Source organism: Pristis pectinata, chromosome 25 (genome assembly GCF_009764475.1).
Source record: "Pristis pectinata isolate sPriPec2 chromosome 25, sPriPec2.1.pri, whole genome shotgun sequence".
In the NCBI taxonomy this organism is placed as follows: Eukaryota; Metazoa; Chordata; class Chondrichthyes; order Rhinopristiformes; family Pristidae; genus Pristis; species Pristis pectinata.
The window spans coordinates 14,578,755-14,592,248 of NC_067429.1; the positions used below are offsets into that span (position 1 = coordinate 14,578,755).

Consider the following 13,494-nt stretch of genomic DNA (forward strand, 5'->3'; position numbering starts at 1 on the left):
CTTCTCCTTAACTTCATTCACAAATTTAGAAAATTTAAAGTTGTTCTTTCCTTCTCACCTGACTGATCAACATTTCAAGTTGATCACTTCTTTTGAATCCAGCTGTATGTATATAAATGGTGCTTGCTACCCGTATAAGAAAAGTGAAATCCCCTCACCAATTGTTTTCATACAAGTACAGACAATAGACATAGTATAATACAAAGAAAATATTTTCTCTGCCACAGCATAGCTGAATTCAAAATCTGAGAAACAAATAGCCAGAATTTTGCCTTTTTATTTTTAAACAGAAACAAAAACAAAAGACAGATCTCAAGGCAAGTACATTTACAAGAGATTTCAGGATTTTTTTTGTCAAAACATACAATTTTTTTAACATTCAGAAATAAATACAGAAACTCAGAAATATATACAGGATTTCTTCAAGTGTAAAGCCTCTGAAACATATAAACCTCATTTCTTTAAAATATACTTTTATATGGCAGCACGTAGCCTCTGCTTCCTGCTTACAGAAGACACTTGTATTCAAGGTGGAAATTCTGACTTGTATATGGTACCAAAAGCCTGGAGAAGATACATTCCTATCAGCCTCCTAGGCTTGTAGAGTCCCACAATGGAAGCACTAACCTGTTCCCGAAATGCAGCATGTTGAGCTTAATCCTTCATCCACCACCTTCCATGGCCCTTAATACTTCTGATCAGATGTAAAGGGCTTTTACTTTGGCTACCTCATGAAAGTCTTTAATTTTGACTTCAATAATCAACACTTGTACTCATTGAAAACCAGTAAGCTTTCACCAGAGCTATCCTTTGGCTCCTCCAATTCAATGACTGGCATCTGGTTTGGTTGCAATGCACTATTATTAAAGCCTACAGAGCTGGACCTCTTTGCCTACATCTTAAATGACTTGCAAATTCACCACACTTGCATTAAAAAAGTACAATTAAAGCTGGTCATGCATACTGAGATGTCACCATACTTGGTTAGCCGCCAGTTTGAAAATTTTTTCCTCATGGTAATACATTGACTACGCAGGAGAAATGGCTAATTATTTAAATAAGATATCTTTATTAGTCATATGTACATCAAAACACACAGTGAAATGCATCTTTTGCGCTGAGCTGGGGCAGCCCGCAAGTGTTGCCATATTTCCAGTGCCAACATAGCATGCCCACAACTTCCTAACCTGTACGTCTTTGGAATGTGGGAGGAAACCCACGCAGACACGGAAAGAACATACAAACTCCTTACAGACAATGCCCAGAATTGAACCCAGGTCTCTGGCGCTGTAATAGTGTTATGCTAACCGCTACACTAGAGATGAAATAATTTGGCATTTCTGTCCAAAATATATCTGTCAAGAAATATTTATTTTGTACAAGGCATGTACTATAAACTTATGAAATTATATGTTGGGGTTATGCACATACTTCAAGCTTATGTAACATACATAATATGATGGGATTATTCCAAACAGCTTTACAAATTATTGGAGGGAGGGAAGGAAATTGTTTATCTTGTTTAATATCTCTGCCATTTGAACATGTTTCCTCTTAAACCAAGCCCTATTTTCTGGAAGATTTTCTCACATTCATTGCACATCAATGCAGAAGATGCTCAACCTCTGAAAGAGATCACAAAGGAAGAGGAATTGAAGCTAAATAGAAAAATAGCACTGAAAGAGCTGTAGGTTAAGATGACATTGTCTCCAGCAGAAGAGCTCTCGAAGAGTGCTGGATGGGTCACAAGAGATCCTCTGGATTTGGCCAAAAAAAATGAAGTTCCAGTGGAAAAGATGGGATGAATTTTCCACTTGTCAAGTTTGAATGGGGGGAGAATCTGAACTTGGATCAGCACATTTTTACTTAATTTTCCATTATTTGTAAACCAACAACTAAGTGAAACTGAAGCAACACGCAATGTGCTGGAGGAACTCAGTGGGTCAGGCAGCATCTATGAAGGGAAATGAACAGCCGACATTTTGGGTCAAGACCCTTCATCTGGACTGTCTGCAGTCTCTTGTGTCTCCAAGGGAAACTGAAGCTCAGGGGACCTCTCACTTAAGTTGTGAGATTCAGGAATGTTCTTCACCCATATCAATGTACATTGAGTTACTCTGGAAGAAAATGAATCTGAAAAATTATTCCATTCATGTAAAATACTGGCAATTAAACCACACAGTGTCCTAAAGAAGATGTGCTGTTTCTATGAAAATTATAACAAACTTCATTGTTAAATGGACCTGGTATTTGGGGGGGGGGGGGGGGAAGAAAACAAAGCCACCTGGAAGACAAAGCATGCTCATGGGTTTGACCCTTGCTCCTCAGATTTGACACTAGTGATCAGTCTTTTGTCTAACTTTATAATAAGCTGCTTCCTCAATATAGGATTTTTGAAAGGGAGTCGTGTCCATTTTAGAGAGCCACCTGAGATATGGTTCTAAGGAAGATATTTTATCTTATGTTATGGAAATGCCAATTGTTTATTTTTTTCGTTCTTGTTCAATTGGTGTCATGGTTGTTGAACCCTGACCTGCGTCATGGTGAAGAGTCTATTGAGATATCGTGCTGAAGAATAATAGTCTACAGTTCATTTTCCTATTCGTAAAACTGATTGACCAAAGGATCTTAAAGAGAAGTTCTTCCCTCTCGCTCTGACTTAATCAAATTCATTTTACCACAATCATCTCTATCATCATCTAGGCCACTGCTAAGGTGTCTCTCTCTGTATTAATACCTGGAGAGTTAACTGTTTCCAAGTCTGAAAGCGTTAGATGTAGAGGACCTTGGGAACAAATTCATCATTGGTCACATGTACCAGATACACAATGGAACAGGGAAACTGTCAATAATATATGTCCAGCATTGTATACAACTGAACACAAATTTCTACCTCTGATCTCAATTCCATAAAGAATAGTCCTTCTCTGCTGACTTGTTATTAACATCATTTTGTGGCCACCAAAGATTTACAATAATAACACAAAAATCAATAAAGGAGTTTAATTGAATCTCTGTGCTTGCCACAAACAATGACTAGGATAGTGAAACCTTGACAAAATCTCAGCTTGGTATCAATTCTGAATTCCAAATAGCAATTTTATGTTGGGTCTCTGCATGATGACTGATGGTCATTGACTAGTTCTTCCCCAACTATTCACGTTTCTGATGAAATCCCAACAACATGAAATGCTAACTCCGTTTCTAGCTCTGTTTCTATTTCATATTTCAGTTTCTGCAGTATAGGGCTTACATACGATGAGCGTTTGTCGGCTCTTGGACTGTACTCACTGGAGTACAGAAGAATGAGAGGGGACCTCATAGAGACAGTTAAAGTGTTGAAAGAACTGGACAGAGTAGATGTGGCTAGGCTGTTTCCCTTGGTGGGTGAGTCCAGGACCAGAGGGCACAATCTTAGAATTAGAGGGTACAGTTTCAAAACAGAGATGAGGAGAAATTTCTTTAGCCAGAGGGTGGTGAATTTGTGGAACTCCTTGCCACGTACAGCAGTGGAGGCCACATCATTGGAGGCGTTTAAGGAAGAGATAGATAGATATCTAAATAGTCGGGGTATCAAGGGATATGGGGATAAGGCCAGAAATTGGGATTAGAATAGTTTTTTTTCCTCCCCCCCCCCCCCCCCCCCCATTTCTCATTTCTTTTTCTTTTGCCCTTTTCCTTGGAGCAGACTCGATGGGCTGAATGGCCTACTTCTGCTCCCTTGTCTTGTGATCCTGTGATATTGCTTTGTTTTGTTTTAGATTTTTAAAAAATCAGCTTGTTTTTTTTATGGTGATTCATGCGAATCCTGACATGCCCATCTCCACTTCCTTTTTTAACCTCCTTCCTTGCTGTTGGTTTTACCTGTGTTGATGCTAATAATGGTAATGACTGAATTATCAGAATACTGAAGAATTACAACCAAATTTAATTTTGATGATGTACCACAGACTGAGCTGTCAGACATGAAATCCTATGTGATATTCACAAAAACTATCACTCCAACTGTTTCAAAGATACCAGTTTTTCATGGAAAAGCATCTACTTTGCAAGTCACTGGCCAAACCTCAGCAGGACAAGATTATCAAGACCATAATCAATTATTTCACTCTAACCTACTGCATTATGTTCAATTTATGGATTTTCACTGTAACTCCACGATTCTTTGGGGGTGTATGTGCTTTCAATTAATAGATCTATTTTTTGCTACAATGAACAACACTTCATTGTCCACCCACAGAAATATCCTGTGCCAAAGTACCCATAAAGCATTTTGCCCACCATTTTCAGTTTACATAATTTTGTTTAATGAAATATTCTCCAGAAAGACCTTCCTTTTGTACGTCAAGAAATGACTGTATGTGATTTTTACACTTGTGAAATAATCTCATCAATTGTCTCGTACCAATGTAATATTTCCTACTATTTCTATCTGATTGTTTTAACTTAAAAAAACTGATCTTATTCCACTGTAAACCAGTGTTGTAAATAGGAAATTAACGTGCCTCAGATCAGATGGAGTTGTAAAGATCAGGATTCCAGGGAGAAATGGATCAAATGGAAAACTAATGCCAGAGTTAGCACTTCTCTTACCAAATTATACTTGCAATTTTCAACAAAGGATCAGCAAATAGTCTTCAGCAAGTCTGAATCTAACACAAACATCAGGCATATCAAATTCATCTATATATCATTATCTGGAAGCCTTCATTATCGGCACATATCCTGTCCTTAAATTAAGAGAAAGTGTGGAAAATGCAAAGGAAGCAAAATGTTAAATTATCTACAGTTGTAAGCTCGTACTCAAATTCTGTCCTAGCAGTGCAACTTCATTCATGTCATACAGAAGATCACTGCTTTTTGGACAAATTAAGGAGCAGTTCCCTCTTGAAATTACAATGACAGGAATTTCCTGACATTAAGAATCTTTGCAATCATCTTGGATGACTTTTCTGGCAGAGGAAGACAAAATCAGACCATAATTAGACCATCCCAATAGCATGCTGTTGGGAATTTCAATTAGTAATATAAGCCTCCTCCTGCAGCAATAGAGTCTTATACTGGAAGAAAGTAATTTATATTATAATTTATATATATATCATAAAGTACACTCAGTTAACATTGATAATAATGCAAACCAGACAGAATAAAGGGAGAAACTATGGTCTGAATTGTAAACTGACAAATATTAGCATAAATTTAATGGTCTGTTTCACAGGCAATTTATTATCTCTGCTTCACTAAACATCATGATATAAGCAAGCACATTATTGCCCCTAGTGTGCATTCTTGCATCTGACCTGCAACCTTCATCATTAAAATTATATTCTCTTCATAATGTTATAATTGTTTTAACAGAAATATCTACCCCCCAGCAAATTATCCTATTATCTCTCTTCTGGTTGTGATCGTCTGCTGCCCCATACTCATCTGAGCAAGCTGGACAATTACAGCTGCCAAGTTTCGACTGTGATTGGCTTTCTAAGAGTTAACAACCACCTTCACAAGGTTAGCAGAAGTAAGACATGCAACATATAGATTTTAATCAACTGCTTTCTCAGCAAATTGATTAACCCTTGTAACTACTTATAGTTTTAGAATCTCCAGTGTTTTCTTTTATTTAGAATTCATTCCTTTTTGTGATGTGAAGGAATGTAGTTTTAGTATATTTATCCATTTAATGTTACAGTATTAGCAAATATCAACAGGGAAGACAAACTATTTCTCGCAGCACATCTGAAGTCAACCACCCTTTTACAATGCAGCTAAAATGGAAAACATATTCACCTACATACTGGAGTACATCATTCAGCAATAATTTAAGGATAACCTGGATGCCACGTTGTAGGACTGTGAAAATCAGAGATCATACAAAGGAACTTGAATAAATAAAATTGGCCCCTTTTATTGACTGTGGCAACTAATTAAGTAAAATAAAAACTCTAAAATCTGCAGCTATTTGCAACTTCCCATTTAGTTATTTATTATTCCCTGATCTTAGTCATTTCTTTCAGATAAACCTCGTGTTCATCTGTTGTTCTTCACTGTCAGATAACTTTGAACTGCTGCCTCCCTGAAATTACAGCAGTGCAGTTTAAACCCTTTGCACCCTTGCCTAATCTACCACTGTAAAACATACGATAGAACCATATAACTATACAACACAATACAGGCCCTTCAGCCCACCATGTTGTGCCGACCTTTAAACCACACCTAAGACTATCTAACCCCTTCCTCCCACATAGCCCCCTATTTTAAATTCCTCCATATGCTTATCTAACAATCTCTTGAACTTGACAAACGTACCTGTCTCCACCACTACCCCAGGCAGCACATTTCATGCATCAACCGCTCTCTGGGTAAAAAACCTCCCTCTGATATCTCCTTTGAACTTCCCACCCATTACTTTAAAGCCATGCCCTCTTGTATTGAGCATTGGTGCCCTGGGAAAGAGGTGCTGGCTGTCTACTCTATCTATCCCTCTTAATATTTTGTATACAAAAACATGAGTTAAGACCATTAAGGTTACCAGGGGAAGATTATCAAACACATTAAGCAGTGCTGCTCATTTAATTTAAACTGATTAACCCCACTAAACCAAGAAATACTATTCTGTGCTGGGAAAGACCCTGGAAGCAGACAATACATGTTTAATGCTGCAGGGGAACCAAGGTGCCACAAAAGGATTGGCCTTGCAAGTTTAATGCCACTGCAGTGTGTGTGTAGGAGTTTAAGTATGTTGTGGATGGGCTGCTGGCAAGGAGGTTGGGGAGTGTGGGGGAGGCAGAGTTGGAGAGATACCCAGGGAAAGTCAACACATCAGGTGAGTAGAGAGGTTTACAATTGGTAGGCAGTGGCAGTGCAGGCGGTGATAATTGTTATGAACTGCTGGGGAGGTGCTGAGGTTACGTGGTGTTGAGGGGATGTGGGGGTTGGTGTGGTGATGGAGGACCCAAGGCAATCTCTAGCATGGGGAAAATACTTAAAGATATCTATCTACGGGCGATTCGAAGAGCCAGATTTTCCCAATTATTTCATGTAAAACTCGCAAACATTGTCCTGAATATCTATGCCACTGTGCAAAGGTCACCATCCTTAAGTATGACAACATGCTCTGCTAACATTTCTTTACATAACACAATATCCAGTTCAGTAAGTACAGTCTCACTTTAGGGTGCCTGATGATATCTTGTCCAACCTTAGCTGACCTTTCTTGTCTCTCCCTGGCCTCACGTGCTGAGGTCAACCCCGGAGCTCCACTGTCACCTTGACTGACATACTAACACTGGGAACCCAATATGGGACTTGAAGACAGAACAGATTACTGATGCTGGAATCTGGAGCAAAAGAACAATCTGCTGGAGGTCCCCATTGGTAATCACCTATTGGCTCCTGTCCCACCCCTCCCTCTCCACTCTCGGTCCTCTTGCAGGGTCTTGACTCCAAATGTCGACAATTCCTCCCCTCCCCCGCCTCCACAGATGCTGCTCAACCCACTGAGCTCCTTCAGCGGTTTGTTTTCTGCTTCAATATGGGACTTTCCTGGTTGACACAGCTCAGTGGTACCAATGGGTTGTGCAATTACCAACCAAGAAAAGGAAAACAACTGTAGTAACAATCCCAATATTTCCTAATGCCTTAAGCTGTGTGAACAAAGACAATATACAGAAAGTCAAGAAAAGTTTACCTAAGCCTGATCAACCACTGAATTCAGTGCCCCATCCTGTGTACTCCAGGCAATGTAAATCACTGGTCGCTCCTAACACACCACTGTTTCTACCTATTATTCCCAACCTGTGAACACTCAACTGCACTGGCGATGATCCAGGACTGTCTCTAAATTGTGAGGGTTAAATATTAATCACCTAAGATTTCTTTGTGATTTGAGGAACTCCAAGACTAGATCATGAAGCTTAACTCTATGCTATAATATCTGAGAAGTAAAATACTGTAAAATACAGTGTGCTGGTCAAACATTTATATACATTCACCCTTCAGAGACTTCAACTTTAGGGAAACATCTTTTTTTAAAAAATCTCTGGCAACCTTTCACAAACTGTTCTCCCTCCATGTGGCTGAGAAGAGCAAAACATTATTTAAGGTCAAATGTGAAGAATAATTAGTGTAACTTTTAAACAGCCATTGAATTTTTCAGTTTTAACCAAAAGAATTTAGGAAACATCTTCGAAAGTCCACTTGTCAAAATCAGTTCAACAAGTTAATACTGACTACTGACAAATACCATTTGTGTTCAGAAGTTAAGAGCAGAAGTTGATGAATACTCAGCAGGTCAGGCAGCATCAGTGGAAAGAGAAACAGTGTTAACATTTCAGGTATGTTTCTCTTTCCACAGTTGCTGCCTGACCTACTGAGTGTTTCCAGCATTTTCTGTTTTGATTTCAGATTGCCAGCATCTGCAGTTTGTTGATTTTCATGTCTTAGAGATGTGTCGTTGTCAGTGACATGATGGAGTTGGAAAAGTACAGAAGGGTCAAAGTGCAGGTAGAAACAGGGTTAAATAAAAGAATGAATATTTATGTTAAAGAAAATGAAAGGCATGCCAAAGAAATAATTGAGGGGAATTCTGAACTGTTGGATTGCAGAATATCCACATAGTACATCAGATATAAAGTTTAAACTTCCAGTCTCAACTCCTCCCACAGTACAGATGTCACCATAGAACTACAACGAAAATGAATGGAAACACAAGAGGAGGCTGTCTGAATCTGTTCAGCAGTCCTGCAATCCGGACAATGTTGAATCAAGCTGATCGGGTCCCTAGTGAGCAAGTATGCAAAATTAAGCTTATTACACCAGAGAACCCCAGCAGTGAGAACTCCACCATATGTATGCCAGATTTATAGCATGCAGTTACTGGAGGGTTTTGGAAATGATTTGTGATGCATTGCAAGGACAGTGAGCAATATAGAAAGCCATTAGCCTTGATGAAAGCCCTGAGGTAAATGGCAATCCTACTGTAAGTTTCCCATTTAACTACTCTGATGACAAGTTCAGAAATGACAGGAATAGTGTGCTGGCTGACGTGGATGTTGTTACAGCATTCAAATCACATTCTCTTACAACATGGTTTGGAAAAGTTCTCAATACGTTCAGCAAGTTGTGCTTATAGAGACTAAAGCGATGCACCTTGTGAAGATTTTTGATAATCAAAATAAACCAATTTTGCCCAACATCGATAAAAACTGAAAAAGACCTACTTTTATAATATAAACACAAGAACAGTAAAAACTCTGTTACCCACACTCCAAATATTTGCCACTTTTCACAGAGAGCAAGGTATCTTATCACATCAGTCCCTGTTAACATTTCCTTTGCTCATTAATGTTTTCTTCCCCTGGTAAGTTGAGTAAAATAATGATGGTTGAATTATGCTATAATTCTCATTACAACTCCTTCCTTTTAGTCTCCACAGAGAACAAGGGGCTTTTCTTGCAGAATGGTGGTTATACTGTGCAACAAATCTCAATATTAGGAACAGTCAAAAAAGCTCCCACACAACAGGATCTACACAATTGTGAGTAATATTTACCCCATGTTTTAACTATTGCAGCATTAACTCAATATATTTTTTCTCTATCCTCTCAGATACATAATATAAACCCATAAATTCAAAGTGGTAAATGACAGGTAGTCTTCAATTGCCTGCCAGACAAACTTGGTACCAAGTCCCAGAACATTTGCATTCTTTCTTATATTATCATAAGTGATTAACTTCAATCTTTATTCATATCTGCAAGTAGCAGCAATCATTCATCTTTCTTTTGTTGGGCAACGAGGGGAATATGTTGTAAATGTAATAGTCACAGATCTTTGGAAGACAAAAGAAAGGTCCCAAACCAGCCCTGCACTGTTTGCAGCTTGTTCGCTCTACTCAACATGCTGGAAGTCCAATGCATGGGATTTTCAGACACAATGTGAACCAACAAGAGCCTCGTATGAATTAAATACAGAAACTACACAATAAAAACATGATAGTCAAGTAAAATGAACATCACAGGCCAAATAAAATTGTACCTTAACTTTCACTTTCTCACACCTTCCAAACTGTTCTCATTTTCCTCCTTTAATCGGGCATACTGGTGTGCATTTACATGGGTTCTGGGGGCAATACCTCCCAAGTAATAATTCTTTATGTGCGAGCAACAATCAGTAGCCTAACTGAGCTACTTATACCTTACTGTGCTCTTTACTCAACATTTTGAATAGAGGCCTTCCAACATGAGCCTATGGAAAGTGAATTGAAGTTGGGAGTCTTCTGTTCCCCAGCTCAGTTACTACGGATAATTTTTAGTACCCACCTGCTCTTGGCCAAATAAACTAACTCAAAACTTTTATAGTTTATGCAGAACACTGCTGTACCATGGATTGTGTATACCCACTTAGCCAATGGGCAAACCCATATTTTGACAGACCCAACATTAAAGGTACAGCTTACTTTGTTTTCAGTGCTAAATGCCTTTTGGAACTTCAAGCTTGTTAACCTACTAAAAGTGATTTTTCTCTGTGCACCTGGTAGCCAAGAACACTGAACAGTTTAGCACAATGTTCAAGCAGGCAAACAGCAAAGGTTTTGACAGGAGCTGCAATGCGAGAGATGATAAAGAAGTTTAGATCATGCTAAATTCAGATGATGCCTGTAATGTTAAGAACACAGTTTATATAACATACATGAACAACTGACAATATGAAAGGCATCTTATTGCTACAGTCTTAATAACACACACTTTCCAGACATAGAAATAATTACAACAACTTACAAGTGCAAATTAGTTAAATATGGCAAGGACCAAAGCTATTTTTCAATTTTCTTCCGCAGGTCCATTAAGTATCCCTGCTACCTAAACCAACTCCATTTTACAATACTCTCTGCTGGAAACAAAGCTTTCTAGAATTGACAAAGTAGCACATTGAGCTATTGGTGGAACTTTAAGATAATTAAAGGGATTATATTCTCCAACAAATTTGTTAAGTATCGTACTTCATAAACCATCAAAATGGGGACTGGGTCGAGGGCAGCAGAAAATAAAAATATCACAAGATCTGGTCTGGACCCAATTGTTCACAAAATTATTATAGTGATATTGGGATTAATGATTTCAGCTCAAGGACTCCAAACCCATTAACAGGCCATGACCAAGGGAATGAACTGCCTGCACATTATTGATTACAAGAATGCTTTTATTACCATGCACAGCAACATATACTTAGTATATGCATCAGTTGGGAGAAAACATTCTAATGATTTGGTCAAAATATTCATGAGAGTTTTTATCCCCTTAGATGAACTAAAGACAAATGGTAATAAAAACAGAAAATGCAGGAAACATATTTGGAAAGAAAAACAGAAGTCTGGGTCCCCTCATTTTTTTTGATTTTCATTTGTGGACAAATGTAATTATCTACTGGTTCCCTTGTATAAAGGTGTATAAAGAACTTGATCTTCATCCATTCACACAAGGAAAAAAAATTCAGCCCCAAAGTACGGAAGACTGGGGAACACCTGCAATTCTGATGCTGATTAAATGGCGAGCTGATACTTTGTTCCACAATGTGCTAACTTGTCAAGCAACCAGATAAGGTGAAAGACAGAAAGAGAGTTTCATTTACATAGCACCTTTCACATCCTTTACAGGGTGTATTATAGCCAATAAAGTACACCAATAAAGCAACTTTGTAACACAGGAAAATGTGCATGCGTATAGTACTCAGTTGAAAACTGCATCAAGCTCAAGTAAATGAGCTAACTGCAAGACCTGAGCACTAAAATACTGGGCTGCGTCTAACTGATTCACATCATTAGCTGTAACTTGATACAGTAACTCAGCACAATAAATCTAGAAATGTTCCTACGTTACAATCCAAAACAATAAAGCTCCAAAGACCAATATGCATCAATCTGATTCCAAGGGCCCTTGAATTTGGAGACAATGAAATTATGTTAAACATAATGCTGGATTGCTGATATCTTGACCTTTTCCTAAATTCCTATGAACAAAGTCAATCCCACTGAAGAAATTATTGAAACAATGAAACTTCGTCCCAGTCCTAAATTCAACATACAACATTTGGTACACTGAGACTTCAGGCATCTATTAATTCCCATCAGGCACTGGCTACTTCCAAAATAGTTAAGATTTAAGTTTACCCTCCTTAACTAGTTTCTCATTTAACTGACACAGCTGTCGCAGGAATCCATCATTTGGACCAATCTCCCTTTTCTGACGGACGGTTAACAGAGCTGTTTTGACATCCATATGGTGTCGGAGCATGAGGTAAGCAATCACAAGAGTAGGTGAACGGCTGTATCCTTCACGGCAATGCACAAACACACGTCCTGGGGAGAAGGAACAGCATATAATTAGCTTCTGATGCCCCGCCGATCAACAAAATAAGCAACTCCCAGTTAAATAATACACACAATGCACTGGAGGAACTCAGCAGGTCAGGCAGCATCTATGGAGGGAAATAGACAGTTGAAGTTCTGGGTCGAGACCCTTCATCTGGACTCCATTTCCCATTTCTCTCCATAGATGCTGCCTGACCTGCTGAGTTCCTCCAGTGCTTTGTGTGTTACTCCAGATTCCAGCATCTGCGGTCTCGTGTCTCCAACTCCCAGTCAAATGTTTTCTCCCAGGAAGCCAGCTGAAATTGGGAGGGTGAACCTGCTCTTGCACATTTTCCTTTGTTTTTCAATGCCCATCATCCTCCCTGTCACCCTTATTTCAGATATTATGTCATTCTTTTTCTTGCTAGGTTAAAGTTAATTAGAAGTTCATTGGGCACAAAGGAAAAGTGCAAAAAGATTCACATTTCTGCAAGCTTGGAGGATGGTTTAAATCCTTTGAACTTCAGGGTCAAATCAGGTTTAATATTGTGGGATCTTGCAAAATTTTATAGGTTAAAGGACTCTGAATAAAAGACCTGGGTTCTAAGATATAACTAACAAACACACCTTAGGCATTATCTCCCCATTGCCATACAACAATATATATTGTTTTGGTATTAATGTTGCTAATTCAAGGGTAAACAAAAATGATCCAATGGATAAGAAACAATATTTTGAGTCCGTTTTCAGGACCTGAGTATTGCTAGCAAAACCAGCAGTTATTGCCCATCCCTAACTGCACTTAAGAAAGTGGATATGAGCAGCTTTCTTGAACTGTTGCAGCTTGCATGGTGATACTTCCGCAGTGCTGCTGCGTTGGGGGTTCCAGGGTTTAAGTGCAGTGAAGATGAAGGACCAGTGATATATTTCCAAGTCATGATACTGTGCAGCCTTGAAAGGATCCTGCAGGTGGGGAGATCACAGGAACCTGCAGCCCTTGTCAACCTGATGGTGGGTCTGGGGGGTGCCTTGGAGTAGTTTGTGTGAGTAACCGCAGTGCATTTTGTAGATGGTACACATTGCAGTCACTGTGTGCCAGTGGTGGAGGGAATGAATATTTAGTGTGGTTAATAAGGTGCCAACCAAGT

General features: G+C 38.8%; 1 protein-coding gene across 2 annotated transcripts in view; it reads right to left on the reverse strand.

Annotated features, from left to right (window-relative positions):
• Positions 1-259: 259 nt before the first annotated feature.
• dusp3a (dual specificity phosphatase 3a) overlaps positions 260-13,494 on the reverse strand; it is a 28,909-nt gene continuing 15,674 nt past the window's right edge. For both annotated transcript variants that reach the window (XM_052038529.1, XM_052038530.1), the window contains exon 4: positions 260-12,355. In XM_052038529.1, the coding sequence (XP_051894489.1) occupies positions 12,150-12,355 (206 nt within the window). In that variant the 3' untranslated portion in view covers positions 260-12,149. The remainder of the gene's footprint in view (positions 12,356-13,494) is intronic.